The 22871-nt window shown below is 52.3% G+C and overlaps 1 protein-coding gene across 9 annotated transcripts in view; it reads left to right on the top strand.

Moving 5' to 3' along the window:
• Mpped2 (metallophosphoesterase domain containing 2) overlaps positions 1–22871 on the top strand; it is a 149070-nt gene that overhangs the window by 123724 nt on the left and 2475 nt on the right. For all 9 annotated transcript variants that reach the window (XM_010640423.3, XM_010640424.3, XM_010640422.3 and 6 more), the window contains 2 exons: positions 18134–18249; positions 21025–21138. In XM_010640423.3, coding sequence (XP_010638725.1) covers positions 18134–18249; positions 21025–21138 — 230 coding nt within the window. The remainder of the gene's footprint in view (positions 1–18133; positions 18250–21024; positions 21139–22871) is intronic.

Raw genomic sequence — 22871 nt, forward strand, 5'->3', positions numbered from 1 at the left:
AAAAAAAAAAAAAAAAAAAAAAAAAAAGTGCCAAAGCCAAGTCACCTTGCAAGTTCTACTTTCTGGAACTTTCCTGGGTGCAGCTGTTCACTGTGCGTGCTGGGCAACAAACCATGTTGTTTTTGGCACGACTGAGTAGCGCAGGGGATGGATGGCTACACTCATAGTAGCCCTTTTAGAAGACTTTTGCACCTTGTTGTCTGCCTGCTCCTCTTTCCCACTCCCCTGACTGCTGCTTGTTCTACACAGTGGGAAGATGGCACGTGCCAACAGTGTTTGGAAACTTTCCAGATACTCCTTGGTTTTATTTGACTGATGCCCATATCATGGATCTTAATTATTTGGACCCCGTTTCTGTTCATTCTAAAACACTCCTAAGTAAGGGCTGGGGATTTAGCTCAGTGAATCAGTGGCCTGCCTTGCAAGCGCAAGGACCCGAGTTCAATCCCCAGTACCAAAAAAAAAAAATAAAAATAAAATAAAATAAATAAATAAAACACTCCTAAGTATTTTGGTCTGGAGTCTCATCTTCCAGCTTTTTCCCCTTCCAAAGAAGTTTCAGAATTTCTTTGCAAACTGCTATCATTGTGTCTTCTCTGATCCCCTAAAGATTTTTTCTAGTAATCCTTACATTCTGTGTCTTGAAAATATTCGCGATACTCCCTCTTGCCATCTCTGCGCCGTTTTCCAGCCAGCCACCAATCAGCCAACACGACTGTTGATTTCCCATTGCCTGGGTGCCAGGCACTAACTGGGGCTGGCTGGGCACAGCGGAAATGAGACGGGACTCTGCTGCATGGAGCCTTCCACTCTAGCGAAGGCATGGTGCCGAGGCATTGTCACGGTGGCACTTGAGGAAGAAGAGGACACCTAACCCCTCCTGTTCCCCCTGGGATTAGGAATGGAGAAACATACGTAACAAAGAAAGCAGGGCAAGAGAATGAAGGCTGTGGTGCGGGAAGAGCATGTGGGGGTGAGCACTTTAGAAGTGTTTCCCGCTTTTATAGTTGGGGTTGAATAAAAGGATGCAGTGGAAGAGAAAGAGGAGACTGAGCCACGGAGTCACGGATCTGTGCCAGGCCCCTGGAATAGGGGGCCTCTTTTTGAGGCGTAATTAAGCCACGACCGCAAGATTGTAGTCCATTGTAAGTATTTTATACATTACAGATGTTTCTGAGAGCGATCGGTTTCACGGAAGGGGATGGTGGAAAATGTTATATAAAAATATGATCTCTCACTTGTTCCATTTCTGATTTCCCACATGGAACAGATGCTCTTAATTGTCCCATGGTCAACCCAGAATTATAAAAGTATGGGAAGATTAGAAGGAGAATAAACTGCTACTTATAGCTTTTCTCAGCAGCGTTGGAAACCATGTGTTTCTGGTAATAACTCATGGGAACCCTTTGGTCAGTAAATGCTTCAGCTGTAATTAAAAGGGCATTTGCTTCGTTTTAATTTCTTTTAATTAATTAAAAAATATGTCATCTGGGTACAGGGAGGCATCGTCCCTTCCCGGAAATGAGAAAGACTAGTTTTGAAATTGAAAAGCAGTATTTCCCATGGAGCGTTCTAGAGACCTCCAGTCCTGCTGGCAAGTTCCTGGAGCCGCAGGTGTGGAAGTGTTGCTTGTGGTGATCGCTCACACATTCGCAAACCTGCCGACCCCCGTGGACCAAGAGCACGGAACATCCCGATATTTCACTTCTGTGCCCTGTTCTCCACCCCAGGACATGCTTTGGAAACACGGGAGTGGAGGGATTTCTTAGCAGCCTCTGCCTGTAATGTGGCGACTCCTAGCTAAAAGGAAGATGCAGACCTCGGGCAGAGGTCAAAGGAGAACCCCGGGCCCCGATTCCTGCTCGTGCTGCCGCAGTCCTGCTCGTGGTGTGAGTGATGCGTCAGTGGCCTGCAGTGAGAACGCACACTGGGCTTGGAGTCGGACGATCAGGGCCTGTTCGGCCTGGCATAACTGGCTTCACTGCCTTGAGTCATTAGCTGACTTCCTCTTCTTCCATCTGGGAAGTGGCGTCTGCAGCTCCTGCTGTACAACTACCCTGACAATGATCGCTCATTCTGGCATCACAGTGCTGAGCACAGGGCCAGCAGTGTTTCCCTGGAAAGGGCCAGGTGGTAAATATCTTAGACCTTGGAGACCGCAGAGTTACTCCTGCTGGGGCTCACTTTGCTATTGTCCCAGGGAAGTAGCAACCATGGACAACACAAAATTGAGTAAGTGTGACTGTGTCCCAATAAAGCTTTATTTAGCAGCTGTCAGCAACACAGAACTGAATAGGTATGGCTGTGTTCCAATAAAACTGTTTTTAGCATCCATCAACAACGTACCAGTAAAACTTTATTTACAACACAGTCAGTAAGTGAGAATTGGTTCATGGGCCATAGTTTACTGACTTCTAGTGTAGGGCAGGTCAAGGGTTTTATACTAACCCTGTGGGCTTGATACAATTTGAGTTGCAATTTATACCTGAGGAAACTGACACAATTCGCATTTTAATTTATACACAGATGTTAAGAAATGGCAATGTAGTTAATAAGCAGGCGCAGTAATTGTGCTCTTACCTACAGTACTAAACTTGCTCCCTTGTGACATCAGGGAAATAGGTTAGCAGCGGCAAAGGAATGTACAAGTGGATGTAGTATTGTCTAAGAAACCCCTCTTACGTGGGCTGCGGGAGGCAGTTCATGGAAAACCCACTTATCTAAGCCACCGGCCCCATCTTTTCTCTACTGCCCTCTATACCTCCATGCTCAGCAATGCCTGGGATTTCTAGGGCGCAGTCATTCAACGAAATCACTTTCTTTTTCTGGAAATTACCAAGTCTACGTGCAGTCCACAGGACATCCTGTAAGAGGTGCCACTGAGCTTGAAACTTCAGGTGTTAAGAGTCCCAGGATGCTACAGACTGGAGCTTAACAGGAAGCTTCAGGGCCCACTTCCAGCCAGCATAGGTGATTTCTTAATAAAAAATAACCCTGTGCACATTTACTTGTAGTTTTCTTCCTAAGTGGAGTAAAACTAGCCCTAGAGTCAAGTTTGAAATTATTTTCATAATTTTGGGTAATTAAGACACTTCCCAGACCTCATTAGCGAAAGCCCAGAAATAGAGTGATTGCTATATAATTAGCGATTGCCAAGCCTTAGGGGCCGGAGGGTTTGTTCTTTTCTGAACCTGGAAGAGCAGGGGTCAAATCTGAGTTGGTCTGAACCCAGGTCCCTTCAGGTCTATGCAGTGTTCCCTTCCCAACGCCTGCGCTTCAGTCCCCCTCTGTCCACTGAGCCCCGTGGCCTCCTAGGAGTCCCCTGGATGCACAGCGTCTCTTTTTGACTCGGGGGCTCCATCTCTCTGGCTGCAGTCTTGTTCTTTAACAGCCTTGGCTCACGCCATCTCTGTGGAGCACCCACCCAATGCAGCAGGACCTGGAGGCCAGGGGAGGAGCGCTCGCGGCCGGCAGGCTCCTCCCTAGACGACCAGCGGAACACCAGGCGGAAGCTGTCCTTCCTGTCCCCTGTCTTCCCCCAGGCCCCCAGTCTGTGAGGATGACACCCACTTCCGGATCCTCTGAGACTTGCAGTGGAGCTCAGTATGTCCCGCTCGTCTGCCCAGCACCGAGCTCGTGTCGTGCGTGTCAGGCACTGTTCTAGGCCTGAAGAGAGTGTGGGGCACTCCCTGGAGGTGAAAGAGCCGCCACTAGGCCCTTGTGCAGAGCAGGGAACTAAGGCAGGGACGCAGAGAGGCGAGGTCAGGTGGCACAGGGAAAGCGACCGAGCTGGGGACGGGCCACTCGGCGGCGCCCCTCGTTCTTCTCCCCTCGTGCTGAGCACGCACTCCAGGCACGCTGGTGATGACAGTGCCCATTAAAGTTAATTTCCTGGCAGAGGCCACTTAAATCCAATTGTTGTTTTAATTTGTTTCTCTGCTAATTTCCTCCCGCTGAAATGAAGGCAGCTCCCGCACCTCCCACGCCGGCTGGGGCTGGCAGTTTCAGCGAGGTGACGCTAGCGTGGTCTCCGAGGCCAGCAGGCGGCCGCCGGGGCCAGGAGGCAGCGCCGTGGTCGTTGATCTCCGGAGCCCAGATGTGACCTGGTTGGAAAGCGTGGCCGCCCCCCTGAAAACCTAAAGGGGCCCTGGTTTGTTCAGACAGGGCAGTCCTTCGCTAAAGCTGACACAGGCTCCACACAGGCTTGAGGACACAGGCCTCCGACGGGGAGGTGACCCCGGGGTGAGGCCCAGCATCTCCCCTTTGTGTGTACTCCTGCTGCTGTTAGGAGAACTGATACAAATGCCATCTAAATCATGGAAGCAGTGGAGAAGAACCCCACAGTCAGAGCCACAGAGGCAGCGTTTGTATTTATGAATACCGGGCTGTTCAGGGTTTTCCCTCTTGAAGTTTGCGAGGCAGGTGCTGCTCCTGTTGGCTGCCTTCCCCAGAACGGCGACGGCTAGGATTCGAATGGAAGAAGCTCCTCATGTGCCACTGCTAGGAGTGAACTCGAGGCCTTCCTGAGCTACAGCCCCAGCCCTTTCATTTTTTACTTTGAGATGGAGTCTTGGTATGAACTTGGGCTCCTCCTGATTCAGCCTCTCGAGTACCTGGGATGACAGGTGTGCACCACCTAGTTACTGGCTGTTCACCACAGCAGCTGTGCTGCTTGAATTCTGATTTGGGGGCCTGTGGCTTTGGTATTACCATGCACTGGGTTAGAAATGCGTGTTCTCAGGCCCAGCCAGGCCCTGGGACTCTCGCAGTGGACATATCGGGTGATTCTGCTTGCTTTCAAGGCTGAGAACTGCTGTACTTGTGACGCGGCCACTCCAGAGTCTGCCCGTGTGTTCCAGAAGTGTTTAGTATTTAGGACCTGGCAGGCCTGACACAGCAAAGACAAAACTCTCCTGGAGCTCACAGGGTGAAAGCGAGAGCTAACTGTGCATGCCAAGCTGTTATCTCGGGTTGGCGGATGGGAGGGGAGGCCTCTCTGCTGACCCCAAAGCTTGGGGTGTGGCCTTACATCCTAGAAGGGACTATGGAGAGGAGACTGCACAAAGGAGCTGGTGAGGATCAGGTCACCCAGGTCACCAGAGTGAGCCTGGCACAGTCACACTGCCCTGAAAAGAGGGAGCAGGAGGGCCCGAGGGAGAGAAGGGGCTGTGACCGTGGGGGCATAGGTCGTGGTGACCCCGGGACCTGGGCACGGACGCCCTGGAAAAGGTGGAGGTGACTTCTCCCCTGCGCTTCTCCAGCTGCACTCACAGAACCATTCTGACCCAGAATCGTCTCAGGAGCTCACATCTGCTGGACAGTGTGGCATGCAGTGAGTGTCCTGGAAAGCGCACCTCTCCCCGAACTGACTCTGTGCCACCCCAGAACCACTGGAGATCGGGAGTGTTGTGCTCCAGGCGGGAGAGGCGCCACAGTACGAAGTGCTGACGCTCGGAGGTCCTTCTCCCGCGTCCCCGTTGTTCTGACGCTGCCCCCTCTTGTATGCTACTTTGCGTGTGATGTGGCTTTTGCTTCTGGGAGCTGGAAGGGCTGCCTGGTGGTTTCCATGAAGTGACAGGAAAGTCCCAGCCAGGCGATCTGGACAGGGTCAAGTGTGTCATTCACCATCTGGGGGCCAGTGGGTTCATTTTCAAAGGATTGCTGTCGTTTTATCAGCAAATAGCTAAGAACATCTGCATCAGAATGATGATTGTACTCTTCGGAGTAAGCAATTTTCAGAGAGGAGTCATGTCTGTATGCAGTGAAAGGACAGCATCACTGAGTTGTATTCATTTTGGGGCATTAAAGAAAATGCCAGTGTGGTGTCATTCCTTTCCCTTGGTGAGTTTTGGGTAAACAGAGGAAATCTAATTTCCGTGGCACTTCGTTTCCAGCAGGCAGACCTGGCTCCCATACACACGCCTGCCTTTCAGGACTGAAATGTGACACATTTAGTTAAACTCAGGCCTTTGAGCTTTGTTTTGTTTTGTTTTGAAAGCTACAAAGAAAGGCTATAAACTAGAGCCCTCTTTTTTTTTAGCAGACACCTCAAGAAAACCTTGAACAGTGTTCTATTTATGAAACAAAGAGTCTGTTTTGATGCACACTTGCTTGGTAATAAGAGGAAGCTCAGGGGCTGAGTTTCAGAAAAATGAAATGATTCTGTTTTCCGTTTTCCTTAGATTCATCAGAAACACTAAGAAACAACAAGGTCACGGACCGGGCTTTGTTTCGGGCGGGTCTGGCCTCCTCCTTTATCGCCCTGATGGGTCAGGAGATGCATTGTTCTCCCGATGGTCACAGTGGTGATCACACCGCTGCAGCTGAGGCCCCAGAGTGTACCTGGTCCCCAGAGAGTGGGGTGCTCTGCTGAGAGCCCCAAGGTTCGCTTATCCCATCTCTGCACTGTGCCCCCGTCTCAGGGAAGGGGACCCTGCGGCTCCTAGAGGTGTGCAGGGACAGCTTGCCTGCGTCTCACTCTGCAGGAGGCAGAGGTCCAACCCCAGAGAGGCCCTGCTCCCTCCCAAACCCCGCAGCACCCACCCACTCGGTGCACAAGGCTCCCTGGAAAGCAGGATGTGTGTGTCCACCTGCCTGGGCTCTTTCTCAATATTCCGTGTTTGCTTTATGGTCGCATTCATCGTGGGGCGTTGGTGTGGCTTAGCTGGCAGGAGCATCTTAGTTCTTTTTACACCCCCTTCCTCCCTGCCCTTCCCTGCCCTCCATCTCTGGGTCCCTCTCCCTTTTACAAAAGGTCTGTCTCCCCACTGCCTATCAACCGTCCTTTATTTTATACTTATTTACTTATACTTTGGGTTTCTCCTGGAAGAGAAGTCTCGCACTACTTACACTTGTGTGTCTGTTTCATTTCACTTAGCATCGCGGTCAGGGTGCACCCGCTTCACTACAGATGACTCGTGTTTCCTTCTTCGTGGCAGAGTAGCACTCCACGTTCGTCTGATGATGACCTCTGCGCTGCATCCAAGCTTCGGCTGCTATGAGCTGAGCTGCTCTAAACACGGGTGTGCGTGGGTCCCTGTAAGGTGGTTGCTCCTGGGAAGGCACCCAGGAGGGGAGCAGCCGGGTCAAATGGAATTTCATTTGCCTGTTTATGGTACAAATCCAAGGAAGCTTGGGATCCGAGCACCAACCGGAAGCAGTGTCCCGGCTTCCTTTCCTGCACAAGTCCCCAGCTGCTGCTTCCCCAGCAGGGCCGGGTGTGACCCTGCCCCGTGGGTGCCTCACCTTCCAAGTGCTTCCCCAGTTCTGCTTTCTCGGGCACCTGGCGGCCCCTCCACAGCCTTTCCTCTGCCCTCGTGTTGTCGCGTCACTCAGAGCCCGGGGTGTACATTGTTCTGTGCGTGTGCGTGGAAGAACACGTCTACGTGTGGTGTGGGCTGTGTGTGGGTGTAGGCACTAGGTGTAAGTGTCCTGCCCGCTGGTCTGTTTATGTATTTATTTAATTTTACAGAACTGGAGGCCAAACCCATGACCACCTCTCTGAGCCACCTCCCCAGCCCTTTCTAAAGTCATTGTTTCATGTTGAGATGGCCTCGCGAAGTCACCTAGTTGCCCAAGCTGGGCTCTAACTCGGGGTCCTCCTGCCTCAGCCTCCTGGAGTGCTGGGATGACAGATATGCACCACCACACCCAGCTTGGGCTGAGGTTTTGCAAGCAGCATACCCCTCCAGAAGTCTCTGTGTTGCCCCTCACCTTCATAAGTAATATGTGTGCAGTACGGATTTTATTGGATATCCCACTTATGGTAATTTTCTTAACCATCCCTTTTTAGGGCAGAGTGTAGGACGTAATTGTTTCCAGTACTGTGCTCTTATAAAAAACGCTTATGGAGAACAACTTCTTGGGTAGCATTTTATGTGCTTTTGGATTATCCCATTAGTATATCACTTTTAAGCAGAGAATCACAGCTCAGAATATGAACATCTGTGTGGACAACATTGTCCAACACTAATGTAACATCAGCCATGTGTGTCATTTTAAAAATGACTGCAGAGGGCCAGGGATTTAGCTCAGTGGTGCCCCCACCTGCCTCGTACGCGCAAGGTCCCAAGTTCGATCCTTGGTACCGGGAAAAAAAAATTAAAAATTAAAAAATATAATATTAAATTAAAAATGACTGTAGCCATATTAAAAAGTAAGAGTAAAATTCGTTTTAATAATATATTTTATTGAACCTGGTTATCTGAAATATTATCATTTGAGCAGGTATCCAGTATGCAAACTACTGAGATGATTTTACATTCTTTCTTTGAACAAAGCATCCAAAGCCTAGTGTTTTTCACACAGGGTCCATCTCTGTTCAGACAGCCAGGCATCTGGTGACATCACATTGGGCAGCACAGGCCTTTGAGATATATACATAACATTTTTTTCCTTCAGTATTTGGAAATGGCCTTTGCTTTTCTAAAAGCGCAGCCATAACCCATCTCACCTCCTCCTCACCCCCAGGCACAGGTGTCCAGGGCACACCCATGGGTTCTTGCTGCAAACTCTCCTGGGTTTTTCATGACTGGGGACTATTTTCCTGACCAGTGTTTTGTGTCAGGCACTTTGCTGGATCTTTTGGGGATGGGGTAAACCAGACCAGATCACATGGTGTCATGGGGTGAGGGAATTTGGATTAAGAATTTGGATGTGGAGCCGGGTGTGGTGGCACATGCCTGTAAACCCCGCGCTTGGGAGGCTGAGGCAGGAGGATCGCTGTGAGTTCAAGACCAGCCTGGGCTACATAGTGAGTTTCAGGGCAGTCTCAACTACATAGTGAGACCCTGTCTCAAAAAAGAAACAAAAATTTGGAGGCAGGCACGTGTTAGAATGAAGTGGAAACACACACACGAAGCACATGCACACCAGTAATAATTTGGAGTGTAATAAAGTCCACAGATGAGGATTCAGCAGAAGGCCATGGGGGTTGGGGAGCTTCTTGGGGAAATATAATCAGGAACTGAGCCTTGAGGGGCAGTAAAACTGTAATGGGACACGCTCTGCACTGACTGCCTTGCTATCCCAGGACTGCCGGCATCTGGGCTGCTTGGTTCTCCCCAGAGCACCGCCGGAGTTCAGTGGAGAAAGAGCAGCTCAGGATGTTTACTGAGCACTGTTAGTGATGCACTGCTGCCTGGCACCCCGTGGGGAGACACCGGGTCCTCACACTGCTGTGCCCTGACTCAAGGGCCACATGCAGGGCCCACCCCTCCCTCTGACTGAGGGTCCTGCCTGTCTCCCTCTTCTCGGTCTGGATTGAAACCAGTTGTTTAGAGCCCACATGGTAGATAACAGGGTACAGCGCTGAACTCGCATCTGACCTAGTTGTCACTGATCCGGTTCCTCGGAGCTCTAGCAGCATGGCCAGGCCTCGGCAACAGCAGTGGCAGGCAGCAGAGGGCGCGGCAGCAGGAGATCTTGCCTTGATTGGCGAGCCGCTTACACAGGCATTCGTGTGACAGCCCTGCAAGTTTCCCTGGGAATTGCGGTCCCCGTCTCTCACCATTCAGGAGGCGGGAATTCGGAGCAGCTGCTGCTCAAGGAGACACGGTCAGTGAGTCAGCAGAGTGTGGTGGAACCTGAGTCCTCTAACCCGCAAGCCTCCATCCTTGCCCAAGGTCATGTGCCAAGGACACAGCGGTACAAACTTGAACGCGGCCCATTAATGTTCTGCGTTGCATCAGAGTTCTGTTCCTGCTCTGTCTGCACAGGTGGTCATGAGAGAGTCCCTGAAATGCTTTGTCCATTGTTTTCTCTAATACTTAGAATCTTGCTCAGCTCTGAGGTTAGGGTGCACTAAGGTCGTGGAGATGTGTACCGTGCTGTGTGCATTTGCACTGGAATTCCCCAATTGCATGAAGACGTGCACTCCCCTGGAATGGCCCAGCATGGAGTAGGAGCTCAGTAAATGTCCGCTGCACTCACTCCGTGATTAAGTGAGTTTGCTGCCCGAGATGCCTTCCTGGGTCCACAAGTGGAAACGAGGAATAGAGAGAAATAAGAAAGGCCTCGTGTATCAGCTTCCAGAGCAAAATGCCACAATCTACTAATTCTTCCACACCCCTAGAGGAAATATCCAAGGAGTGAAGTAGGTGCCCAGGGTCTTCTGTCAGCTTCACGTGCACATGACCATACTGAGATTTGTGCACTGAATAGTTCGTCTTCTCCAAATGATATGCAGTCATTATTTTTAAAAGTAAGAAATAAGTGAAAGTGGAAAAATCACTCATAACCCCTTCCTCAAGATAACCATTTGGTAGGCATATTGGTCTGTTTGCTTATTTTCCTAAGCATTGTTTGCGTACTTGGACGCACACTGACTCGGACTCCACTCCGCTGAGAAATACTCACTTTCTCGTGGAGGTTCCAGCTCTGCTGAACCCCGTCCCTAACCGGATTTGGCTGATAAGTGGGCCAGTTCGTCTCTGAGCATCTTGCCTCCCTTTGATGTTTAGCGGCCTCGTGGGATTTTCTATTGTACTTATCATTTACTCTCTGTGGGTCTGGTGTGCTGATAGCAGGCTTTTTAGTAGCTTTGCAGTAGTGGTTCTGTTTCCTTGGTGCCCCCAGAATATTAAGTAGTTGACAAGAGAAACCACCGACATCCGAGGCATGAACGCGTGGCGCACACAGGCACACCCTAAACGGAGCCAAACGCAGGGAGGTGAGGTCTTACTGTGTTCTCGGGGCAGAGATTCCACCCGTCCTAGCTGTGCACAGCTCTGGAGAGCTCGTGGTGTGAGGAGACAAGATCCAACTCGTCTGGCTTCCCTCGTTCCCAGTCTCGACCTGCAGGGTTCCCGGGAGGCTCGGGCTCAGCTCCTCCCGGCTCCGCCCTGAGCCGGGGGACAACACGCCTGACACTAGTGGGGTGCGAGCGTGCTTCGTGGTCCTGGGTTTAAGGCAGGGCCTTTTAAGGGTTCGTGGGGAGGAAAGAGACGGAGGGAGGAAACAGTTACGGAGCCGGGGTCAGGGGACTGGCGCGCCAGGCTTCTGTGGGCACAGAGCTTCCATGGGGGCTGGCGAAGTAATCCAGAGATGGACAGCTGTGCTGTGCCCACGGCGCTGAGTGCACTCATACAGCGAGTTATGTGCTTAAAAGGGTAAGACTGTAGTCTGCATGTTCCGCAATGAAGTATTATACACCTCCCTCAACAAAGAATGTTGCTTTTCTTTACTCCCCCTTTGCTCCACCCTTGAAGACACTGTTTTTCTTTCCAGCCTGGGCAGTGGGTGTTTCTGAAACCCCTCCTTGCCAGCGTCGGGTTCCTGTCTGAGCAGGGTCCCCCTGTTCTGAGGGTGCCCACAGGTGAGCGTTGGGCCCGCAGGGTCCCACTGTGCCATCTCTGTCCTGGATGGGCGCCAGCTCCCTCCTAGTCTCAGGAAGGAAATGGATGGCCGACAGGAAAGGCCAGCGTGCTGGCAGAGCTAGGCACTGCGAGTCGTGGTTCTTCATAATTCAGAGCACTCAGTGCTTGAGGACGGTCGTAAGGGCTCCGGCTTCCACAGCAGAGCTCCCGCCTCCTCTTTCCCAGCGAAGAGAAGGACTCTGGGCAGCGAGGTGTCCGCGCCGCGTTTGTTCCTCACGAGGTAGAAACAGGGATTCGCATGGTGTTTGTGGGGACGGCAGCTGTGGCTCGCGGAGCTCGAGGCAAACGCGGTGCAGGGTTTTCTCCCCTGTCCTCACAGACTGAGCTGCCCTTTGTCAGAGCGCCAGCTCCATCCCCGCAGCGGCAGATCCCACGGCAGAGGGGCAGACAGGAGTGGAAGAAGCCAGCGTTGAGGCAGGACAGTGTCCCTGGCAGCTGCATGGATGGAAAGGGTGTCACTGCCGTCCCCTGCCCCGCCCTCTCCTGGCCACACCTCGCTCTGCCTTGTCCCGTTGGCGCGGTGGGTGTGAAGCCCTTCCTCAAGCTGATGGAGACGCTTTCTACCTGCAGAGAGGGGAGACCTCCAGGCTGTGACTGCAGGGGCTGCGGAGGGCAGGAGGGAGGAAGCTGGCTTCCAGACGCCCAGAGGGGAGGAGGGAAAACGAGGCAGGGAGGAAGGGAGGGGCCAGGCAGGCATCTGCCTTTCATCTGGACCCGGGTGACCGTCTGGCACCAGGGACTCTGCTGTTTCTAAGGACAGCGAGCTGCCAGGTAGCAGGGTGTCAGGAGTCCCTGACAGCCTTGGGCCTGGGACAGGAACTGTGAGGTATGGCGATCCTAACCAGCAGTGGCTAAGTCAGCACAGAGGGCCTTGTTCAGTGTGGTGGGAGTCAGGCTGGGGTAGCTGGTGCTGCCGGGCTTGAAGATGCTGTGATTTGGCAGCCACCCCTCAGAGAAGAAAGTGTGTGAAAGCTGGAGGTGCCGCCAGCGATGATGGCACTGACTAGTAGCTCGTTGGGTGCTGCCAGTGACATTCCTATTACTGAACACAACCCAAAACCTGAAGTAACTTCTCTGAACTCCCAACTGAAGATTACCCACCTCATTGATCTGGCTCTTCTCCTTCTAGGGGTCTCTCCAAAAGAGTCAGACAGCATAGCACAGTGACCTGGGCACACCCATGTTCATAGGAGCACAGCTCACAACTCAAATCTGGAAAGCAGCCTTTGTGTCCATCCACAGACGAGTGGATAAAGAAAATGGTATCACACAGTGGAGTATTACTTTGCCATAAAAAGGGTAAACTTGAGTCATTTATTAAAAAAATAGATGCACCTTGAGGCATAATGTTCAGATGCACAAGCTTAAAGATCTCATGGTTTCTCTTGTATGAGAAACTTGAAGTATAAATAAATTAAAGAGCAAAATAAAAGGCAGGTGACAGGAAACAAGGAGATAGATCTTTTGCAAATGAGAAGGGGACCAATGGAGGGAGGGGGGAGGAAAGAGACATAAAAGGAGTCAAGTTGTGCTGTGTCCCTGCACTAGCTTCCCACGAGGAGGTGATGGTCATGAACTAAGAAAAATGAGCATTTAGAAACGGATCTGCCCACCTGTAGGGGGCACCTGAGCAGTGCTGATGCCCTGTGCCCTGTGCCTTCTCTGAGATGGGTGAGAGAGCAAGCAGGCACCCGCCTGTAATCCTTCTGCAAAACCTGCAGGCTGAGGAGGCTCTGAGAAGCTCTCAGCCTCTGTCTGGCTGCCCAGCAGCCTGGGGTTGTCCCTGAAGACTTCTGGTTCTGGAGCAGTAGAGGGCAGGATTTGATGTGCCCTCACTTGAAAATCCTGGAAGGAAGACGTAACACGGGCGTGTTGCTAATGTGTGTCATATAGTGTTTATATGTGGTAACTTCTCTTAGGCACAGAGGCAGCTCTCCTAGCGCCACGTGTAACAGCTTCCCATTTGCAAATCCCACTTCCTGGTGGCCCAGCCCATGCAGTTTGCCCAGGCCTCCCTGGGTTGAGGTCCCGAGGGCTCCAGCCTGCTCCACGCACTGCGCACTGCAGAGGCACAGGACCTTCCAGGATTCCCTGGGAAGCCTGCTTTGGGTGACACGGTGTGGGACAGGCTCTGCCCCGCCCTTTTCCCCAGCCCGAGAGGCCAAGAGCCTGGAAGTTCAGGATCAAGGGAACAGGTGTCTAGGAAGCAGCCCCAGGTCTACCACCTGAGCCTGGAGTGCAAGGGGCTGCAGGCCACGAGCTGCTCCCCTCCCTCCCAGGGTTTTCTCGACTTCCCTGGGAGGGCAGCCTGGCTCACATCGGCCCACGAATGAGGTGCTTCATGCTGCATTTCCTTACATGGTGGTTCCCGTGTGGTGTTTGTTAGCCACAGCTCATTACTAAATCTGTGGCCGAGGCAGTGGACTTTGTTGCCTGGGGTCTTCTGCCCCTGCGCCCCCTTGCTGCAGGACAAAACCCACTGTGGGGCTGTGAAGGTGGGCTGTGCACATGTTCTCCAGGTCCCCTGGTGGGTTCCCGGCTGGGTTTCCTGGTTCAGGTTGAGACTGAAGCTGGAGGCGCCATCTTCAAGACACTGACACTCCAGCTAGCAGGGCAGTGGAGCGCCTCACCCACCAGAGCGGCTCACCAGACAGAAGGACAAAGTGCGGGGACTTTTAAGATCAGATCTGGCCAGTGAGTGCATCCACCCCGGTCACAGCTCAGAGAGGAAACTGGCCAGGAAGGGGCTGCTCGTCCCTGAGGTCCAAGAGAGCTGGTGAGCTGGGGCTGGAGTGAGAATTAATACCTGTGTCTCTGGCTCCTCCATGCCCCGAGGCTGAGGTAATTCTGAAATTCTCCACTGGGCTGCTTTTCCCCTTGGTTGGCCGCTGTCTTTTGGGAAATCCTCACCTGGGGGATACAGAAAGGCCCTACGACACTCTGCATTTCCTCCGGCCACCTCGGTCGGTTGCACAGTCCTGTGGCACTTGCTGGGCAGCTCCATTGTTCAGCCTGAGACTGTGGGGCAGCCCTGCTCTCCCTGTGTGTGACACCCAGAGAAATGGGCACTTCAAAGGCTTCTGTGAGCATCGAGCTTTCCAAGGATGCAGACTTGGAGCAGGGTACAAATCCTGACTCCTTACCAGTCCTGGAAGTATGGACAAGTTCCAGGTCTCACCGATGTTAGGTTTTCCTTCACATCTAGAATGATTGTCCATCAGGGCCACTGAGGAATGAAGTTCAGTCATCTGTGTGAAAGCTCCGAAAAGCTACCTGGACTGGATCAGCGTTCCTTACCCATGCCTGCTCCAAAAACAGCACGTTTGAGTTGGAACAAAACTCATAAAAGACATTTTACAATTTCATCCTTGACTTGAAAGCTTCTGGATTTTGTCACGACCAAATGAAATCTATAGACAGTGTTTGTCTTAATCTTTTACTGAGCACTTGTAAAACCAAGCATTTCCTGGGGGAATGTGGCCTGGACTTCTAAGAGAGGGAAAATTGGAAAGATTGAAAAGATCAAGCCTTGTTTCTCCCTCTGGCAGACTCTGGGGTGCCTGCTCCACGTGGGGGATTCAGTCCCTGCTTTATTTGCCTTTTAAACAAGAGCTATAGGCTCAGAAGCTTGTTTTCAGAGTTTAGGAAAACAGATGTTTTTGCTTATTTTCTCTCTGTCTCTCTTGCCAAAATGCTCCCTGAGTTTTTCTTGGGCTCTGAAGTTGTTTTTCTGTTGTTTTGTTTTAACTTTGAAGCCCAGCCTTGGCACAGGGTCATTGTGAATGGGGGATGGGTAGAACCCCAAATGGGGAAAGCTCTGTTTTAGAGCCTGTATCTGGGAACCCGAAGGCAGGAAGTACTAGAAGACAGTGAAGAGAGAGCGAGGCCCCAATTCTCCCTCCCCTCTCCCAGGCCTGCGGCGCCGGGGTCCCTGGCAGGGGGGTTACCAAGCACCTGCTTTCCGATGGGTCCCCAGGCTTGTGGTGCTGAGCCAGGTAGTGGGCCATATCCATACCGCCTGCCCAGCCCCTGAGCAGACACGGCAGGTGCCGGATTGACTTCTGCTTGTGTTGGCCTCTGCGTGCTGCCCAAATGCCTGGGCTCCCGGTCCAATCCCTCCATCTCCAAAGATGACAGCAGGTTGGATCTCTCTCATCTCCTCTCCTTCCTCCGTCTTCCATTCTGAGGGACCCGAATGGGGCACATTGGGTCCACCTGAGTGATCCTGCGTCATCTTCCTGCTGAACTCCATCTTCACTTGACATGAGTTCACCTTCGCTGTGTAAGTGAATAAAGGTGCAAGTTCTAGGGATCCATATGGACCTTTCTGACAGTCACGGGAGCACACAGGTCATGTTTATGCTACATAGAATAAGTGCATGTAGCAGGACTCTTCTGAGGGCAAGAAACAGGACTTCACAAAGCTGCTAAAGAGGAGAGGATTTAATTGCTGCACTCACACGTCTGACAGGCCATCCAAGCCCTTGTTTTTTGCCTGGATCTCTGCGGTGCTCTGGTTCTCAGCAGGATGGCCGCATGCTGGCTAAGGTGGCCCCAGCGGTTCCAGAACTCATGGTCCCAGAGAGGAATCCAGGACCCTTTTCTAGGCAGCACCTGCAGAATCCTGAGGGTGACTCTCACTGGCCCAGGGTCCCTGTGTGGGTCACTGGGGAGCGAGATGCAGGACCTGCTCCATCCTCAGCATAGTGGAGACAGCCTTACACCGGAGCTGTTCAGGTTCTGTCACCAAAAGGAGGAGGGAGGGAGGGTCCCGGTGTGCAGACGTAGCCACTGTCCCCTTCACCATGAAACTGCTAGATTTCAGAGCCTTGGAGCAGTGGGTTATTCGGCTCTGAGCCACACGTCACCTAGGGCGAGCATAAGAGAATTCAGGAAGTCTACGAGAGGTAGAATGGCACAATGGCTGCATTGGTCTGTCCCTAGATGACCCACAAGGCCACATGCACTTCCGGTGGAGCTTTGGGAGATGCTGGATGAGGGGTGGACCAGTTCGCTGACAGTGAGATCCCAGCGTTCTGCGGGGGCAGGGTCTGGTGGGGAGAGGTGGTCATTGGGCGTAGCCTGCAGGGCTCTGTCTCCCTTCCTGCCCACCCTTCACCCCCCCTGCTTCCTGTCCGCCATGCTGTCTTGTTTCTGCCTTGGAGCCCTCTGACCATGGACTAGAACCACGAACCAAAATAAATCTGTTCTCCTTTGGGCTGTGGGTGTCTGATATTGTGTCCCAGAGATGAGAAAGTGAACAGTGGTCCAGAGCATGGTTTGAGAAACCCAACAGCCTGGGTTTATGTCAGGATATTAGTGCTATTTACGGGGCCTCCTGTGCCTTGGTTTTTTCATCTGTAAAATAGGGATAATGGTGCTCAGAGTTTTGTGGGGTGTAAATGTGCTAACACAAAACGCTTGGGCTGGGACCTTGATGGGGAAGACCCTCAGCTGGTAATAGCTCTCATCCTGACTGCTCTTACCTCATCATCACTGTCCCTGCTGTGAGCTCCAGGGGAAAGGCGTGACTTGGGGAGCCACTAGCAGGGAAGTCGTCGTACACTTCTTGGTTTCTCTTTCAGCCGGGGCCACGGTGTCTCTTCTGGAACTTCCCCTCCCCACCTCCGCAGAGGGAGGTGGGGCTGCCACCTGTGGTGTGGACCTGTCCGTGGCTGTCCACGGCCATCTCCACCTCCGTGCCCTGTCACCAAACCCTCCGTGCCCTCACTGTCTCCAGCTCATTGGTGGGGCTGACGGCTGTCTTTCCGTAGGAGCGCTCCCTTGTCCGTGAGCTGTGACTGGCAGGGATGGGGGAGGTGACTGAGAGGGAAGGTTGGGTTTAACCAGAATATTGATCAGCATGTCTTTTTAGGGTGTGCTCGTAAACTGGAATTCTCCTACAGAGCAAGAGTCAGTTTCAAAGAGTAGCGCTTTTGCCAAGGTATTTGGGGATAGGACAACACTAGGAAGTGCTTTGAACTAACCTGATTTAGCCTATGGTGTTTTTAGAGCAAAAAAGTCCTCTCCACAAATGGTGTATTCATAAGTGAGACCTTTCAGCTGCAACTAGGAGCACTCACCAGATTCCTTCACATGAAGCATCCATCGGGGGATCAGCCCTGGTGCGTCCGTTCCTGTGAAATCCTCATGTCACGTTGTCAGAGGACGGGTTCCGGTGGGGTGGGGTCTCCCCGGGCCTCCCTTTAGGTGGTGGAAGATGGCTCCTCCCTGCCTTCCATTCACCACGACCCTTTCTCCGGTCCAGGCCCCCGTATTGTTTTCTCGTCAGTCTCATCCCGGAATATTCAGAACTTCTCATTACAGAAAGATCCTGCCTCCAGCCCTCTGTCCTTTGCTTGAAGACTTAACTGTGACTCCCCTTTTCCAGTGAAGACGTTTCATAGTGATAGGAGGATCAGGACCTACACAGGATAAGGTCCTACTGAGGGAGGAGGGCAGTGAACTGCAGGAAGGCTGGAAACGCGTCGGTCAGGGCTGGGCATCTGGAAAGCACTGAGCTTTGGGGGAAACAAAGCAAGGAGGACATTTTGACAGAGGTCCACCGGGAACTTCCAAGGGAGAGGCTCCTGTACCCCTTTCTAGCGCACAGGCGCCACCCTTGCCTTCACGCTGTTGGTTTTGAACGGTTGGACAGAGCACCCTTCTGCCGGGCAGCAAAGAGAGGGGTGAGGCAGGAGTGGTCGGGGGCAGTGTGGGGCGCAGAACGGTGACCGCCTTGCCTTGTCTCCCCAAAGGACCCCGTGGTTTAACGGCTGGGGCTTTAACCTCCCGCGCGGCCAGTCCCTGCTGGACAAGTGGAACCTGGTTCCTGAGGGCGTGGACATCCTCATGACACATGGACCTCCCTTGGGTAAGTGACTCCCTCTGCACGCTTTTTCCCCCGGTGCCGCTTCTCCCGGGCACAATGGATAACGTGCCAGGGACGTAATAATTTCCCTCCAGCAACAAGAAAGTGGGTTCCAAAAGACAAGTCAGTGCCTTTAAAGAAAGCTGGTGTGATAATTACACTCAGCGGTTCTTCCAGGCTCACAGGTGTTCATGAAATTAAATTTTTTGATTTAGTCGAGTCAGGGAAAAATCACATGAGTTGGGAGCACCGCGGTCCTTTGGGCTTGGTGATTTATTTTGAGAACTAGATTCACTTCAGAGTGAGGGGCTGGGGCAAGAAAGAAGACTGGACCTCCAATCTCAAGGCTTCACATGGTGTTGAGAGGTTGGGAACTTTCCTTGTCCACATAATGCCGGAGCCTGGAGTAGGGGGTCTCTCAGGTTGAACGTTTGAGCTGATTACAGGAGAACAGAATCGTCCTCTGTGCAGTGAAGACTCAGGATGAGAGCTCCTTCAGAGACCCATACTACAGGCCCACGGGGGTGCATCTGGGTTCAGACTGCTGTGTGCTTCACGCCCACTCCTCCACCTCTAGTGGCGGGGAGATTGTTGTGACCCGCGGGGTCATCTTCCGATCATTCATGAGCTTGGTTCGGCTCAGCCACAGGACACTTTTCAGCCAGGCCCCAGCGCCTTGAGGTACCGATTGGGCCAGACTTTTGCTGCCAAGCTGAGATGCGCTCGGAAATTCATGTGTTCACTTGCAGTAGGAGGAAATTTTCTTTTTTATTGTGGAAAAAACAACCCCATGCCACAAAACTGCCCTCGTTGCACATGTCTAGGTACGCATGATCTCGGTTCTGGGAGTGGGCACTTGTTACGGAGAGACACAATTCGCAGTGTCTCTTGGCTTGAGGTCAGTACCGTGTGTCTGGCCTCCTCTCCCAGCCTGAAGACTGAATGCTCCTAGTGCTCACCCTGAGTGCCGTGCTGGGCGCGGAAGGCATTTGCTCCTCCAAGCCGCCTGGTGCCATGTTCCTTTCCCTACAAGGAAACTCTGAGGGTCTGGCCAGCCACAGCGGAAGGAGGAGCAGGAGGCCGCCGCTCACTTTAAGTGACGGGAAGCTGGGGAAGAGAAGCCAGTGAGGCGGAGATGCTACCAACAGAATCACTGCTACGGCGCCCCCAGCCCGGGTCTCTGAGGGGTCTGCTTGACAGTGACCTTCGTCAGATCGTAATTGATTTCCCCCACCATGGAGAGTCACTCGGTCCTTCCATAGCCAGCTAAATGCTCTTGGTGAACACTCGCACGGCTTCCTGTGTCTGTCATGAAGGACTTCGGATGCCTTCGGCATAGACACATGTTCAGGACTGGGCTGTTAACTCAGGGTAACTTCGAATATGACAGTAAACTGGCAAAGGCTGCCAATCACGCACTCTGGTGCAGAAGCCGGTGGTAGGAAGAGTGCGACTCTGAAGAACACGGAGGCGCCAGGAGCTCTTACTGGGAAGGCGCGCCGTCCGGTCCTTGTAGAAAGCGCGGAGTGAACCGGGCTGTGTGTGTCGCAGAGTGAGATCTCCGGCCAGAAGTTTCCAAAAGAAACACCAGGCAGTTTCCATGGGAAGCTGGACCTTCAGTGGAGCGGAGGGCAGGGCTGGCCTTGGGCTCCCCCCACTCCGCAGGAAGCCACGGCGCTATGGGACCTTACCTTTAGGGTTCACCCAAAATGCCTTTTCGGTGCGTGAACAGGAAGTGGGTATTCTCCCTTCTGCAGGAGAAAGCGTCCCTGGGTGATAGGCCAACCGCTGCGGGTTCGGGACCCCCCATTAAGAAGTGTTGAAACACTGATTTAATTTTTGCTAGGACCTCGCTTTCCTCCAGAGTTTCCCCCAGCTTCTCTGGTCTCTCCCAGGAGCTCAGCTACCGTCCCTACACAGACACCAAACACGCGTGTCTGCAGCTGGCAGACAAAGCGGAAAGGCAGCCCCTGTGCCCGGGAAGTTTCTCAGTAGCAGAGCTGACCTGACCGCGGTGCGCGGTGGATTCCTACAGATGGGGAGGGGCTCACCTTCCTCCAGCTCCTTCTCCACGCGTTGCACTGCCTCCCGTCATCGTCCAGAGAGATGACTGGCTATAATGGACGTCAGTTTTTATGGATTTCCTGCATTAAGCGTAATACTAAGTGGCTTTTACTTTAAAAGTAGTCAATTAGCCCTGGCTTGCTGGATGCTAACGTGAGGTCGTATCACCGCCTGTTGCTAGAGGGGACTGAGAAGCAGCTCAGTGTCCAGAGCGTGGCCTTCGGGAGCTGCAGGCCTTGCGAGCCAACGTCTCCACAGAGAGCAGAGCCACAGCCAGGTTGCAGACGGGCCCTCCGGCCCTCCTGTGAGCCACCCTCCAGGAAATTACTGCCAGAAAGTGCGAGGAAGGTGCCATGGAGAAAGTACGCACATCGAAGGAGTGGGAGTTATTACAGGGCTGCCGGGAATATAGCACACATCATTGAGTCCACGGAGAAGATTTGAAACCTGTGTTGAATAAATCAAATTCCTTACAGAAAAAAAAAATGTTAATTAACTGGAAGGGAAAAGAATTAAAACCAGAAAAAATATCAGCAATCTAAAGAAGACAAAGTGATGAGTGAAAAGTTTCTTAAGAGCCATCAAGCGCTTTAATGGGGAGGCTAGGATCGCAGACAGATCTTGTCTATCTGTAATGAACCTTCCCTGGGTTGTGGCTCTTTGAAGCCTTGCCCGGAGGAGGAGGACTGAGACCCCCACTTGCTCTGCTCCTAGGTTTTCGAGACTGGGTGCCGAAGGAGCTGCAGAGGGTGGGCTGCGTGGAACTCCTCAACACTGTGCAGAGGCGGGTCCGGCCCAAGCTACACGTCTTTGGGGGGATTCACGAAGGTAAGGACAGGAGAAGGACACCGGCCCGCGATCCCCATGCATGGGAGACTTAGCTAGAGCAAGACAGGCTGGCCCTCTCGAGCTCAGACTTGGTAGCAGTGAAACAACCCTTTTATGAGGTGAGATCTTAGGAGAGCAGTCTGCAGCTTGAGCTGATGCTGTGTGGTGCTGTCTTGTAATCTGAATCCACAGTGGGAGTGGGAAGCACTCCTGGCCCACCTTCCCACAAACCCGGGGCTCCCGTAGTCTTGCTCTGGAACTGCAGGCTCTGCTGGAAAGTGGGTGTCCGTTGTTGGTACAGGTCGACACTGAGTTGCATAAGGACAGGTGTTCTCTTTGAAAGAGTTGAAAGAAATACCTCAGATATCAGGAGCTATTTAAATTTTCCCCAGTCCCTTCCTGCCTATAAACACAGCATATGGAGCACACAAAGACCCAGGAAGACAAAATGTTCTCCAAGAAGTACCTCTGGACCTGCCTGCAATCCCAGATGTGTAGCAGATTAGCAGATGCAGGGCATTGACAGGTAGAGATTTCCTTACAAATTCAGAAAGCCATGGCAGACTTCTCAGCACAAGTACACCCAAGGTGAAACAGAACAATTAAATCTCCTTTCAATGAGAACTTCTTCAGTTACTGTTCTCGGCCATTCGACTGAGTCAAAGCCCCAGGAAGCTTCAGAGCTGTGCGTTTTGTCTGTGCTGCTTCAAACCAGAAGCATCAGGGCTTCTGTGCAGACAGACACAGAGCACCCGTTCAGCAAGCCTTGTGTTAGCTAAACCCTCTGTGGGCAGTGGGTGCCTGTGCTTCCCCCTCCCCACTGCACCTGCTTGCAGCTGCTTCTGGGCTGGCTGTGAACCTGCAGTCAGGTTGAGGTGTGTACAGCTATGTGCACAATGACGCCAAAGCACAGTTTGCTTTTCAGAGCCCCTGAATCCAGTGAGTGGCTTTCTGGGCAGATGGGTAATAAAGGAGCATGTTGAAAATCTACCCACTGAGGCCAGAGGACAGTCCGCTCCTCCAAGTACGGCTGGCCGCAGTGGCAGGGGAGCAGTGCCCTGTCCTGGCCCAGCCGTGTGCCTGGGAAGGAGGGTCTTCTCTGTGGCCTGGCACAGGGTGGTAAGCTGTGGGGGCTGGGCTGCAGGCGTGGGACCTCATATCTAGACAGGACTTCTGGGGGCCATCATCCTGAAAAGTGGCTGGAATTCCTGCAGCTCTCCTCAGAGTTGGCATTTCACCTTTAACAAAATTAAATCATTAATTAGCTTCCAACTAGCCAGACGATTGGGGAATTCCACTGAAGCGCCAAAATAATAAACGTGCTTGAAAGGGAGGAGATGGTATTCAAATAAACTTGTCTTGCTTTTATTCACTTAAGACAGCTAAAGAGGGCAACAAGAGGGCAAATACCAGCCTTTTGATGGAGAGAGATAACAAGACTTTATGACCCTGGAACTAAACAGTGCACATTTTAAATGCCTCTTTTCATTTCTTAAGAGATTTTTCCATTGACCCTCATTAAGCTCTCCACAGGCTTACTTGGGGAAATTTTAGCACATGGAAAAAAGAAACCTCATCAGTGATTTCTATAATCCTGGCAATTTTATTTCTCTGTGGCTGTATTTTTCCGTGGCTTGATGACAGTGGAGACTTACGAACTGAGACCCAAAGGGCGAATGGTAAAGACAGGTGTCCAGGGGAACGTGCTCATTTCCCAGAACCTTAAGCACGGG

This window comes from Fukomys damarensis, unplaced genomic scaffold (assembly GCF_012274545.1).
Source record: "Fukomys damarensis isolate Sample0158 unplaced genomic scaffold, DMR_v1.0_HiC HiC_scaffold_16, whole genome shotgun sequence".
Taxonomy (NCBI): domain Eukaryota; kingdom Metazoa; phylum Chordata; class Mammalia; order Rodentia; family Bathyergidae; genus Fukomys; species Fukomys damarensis.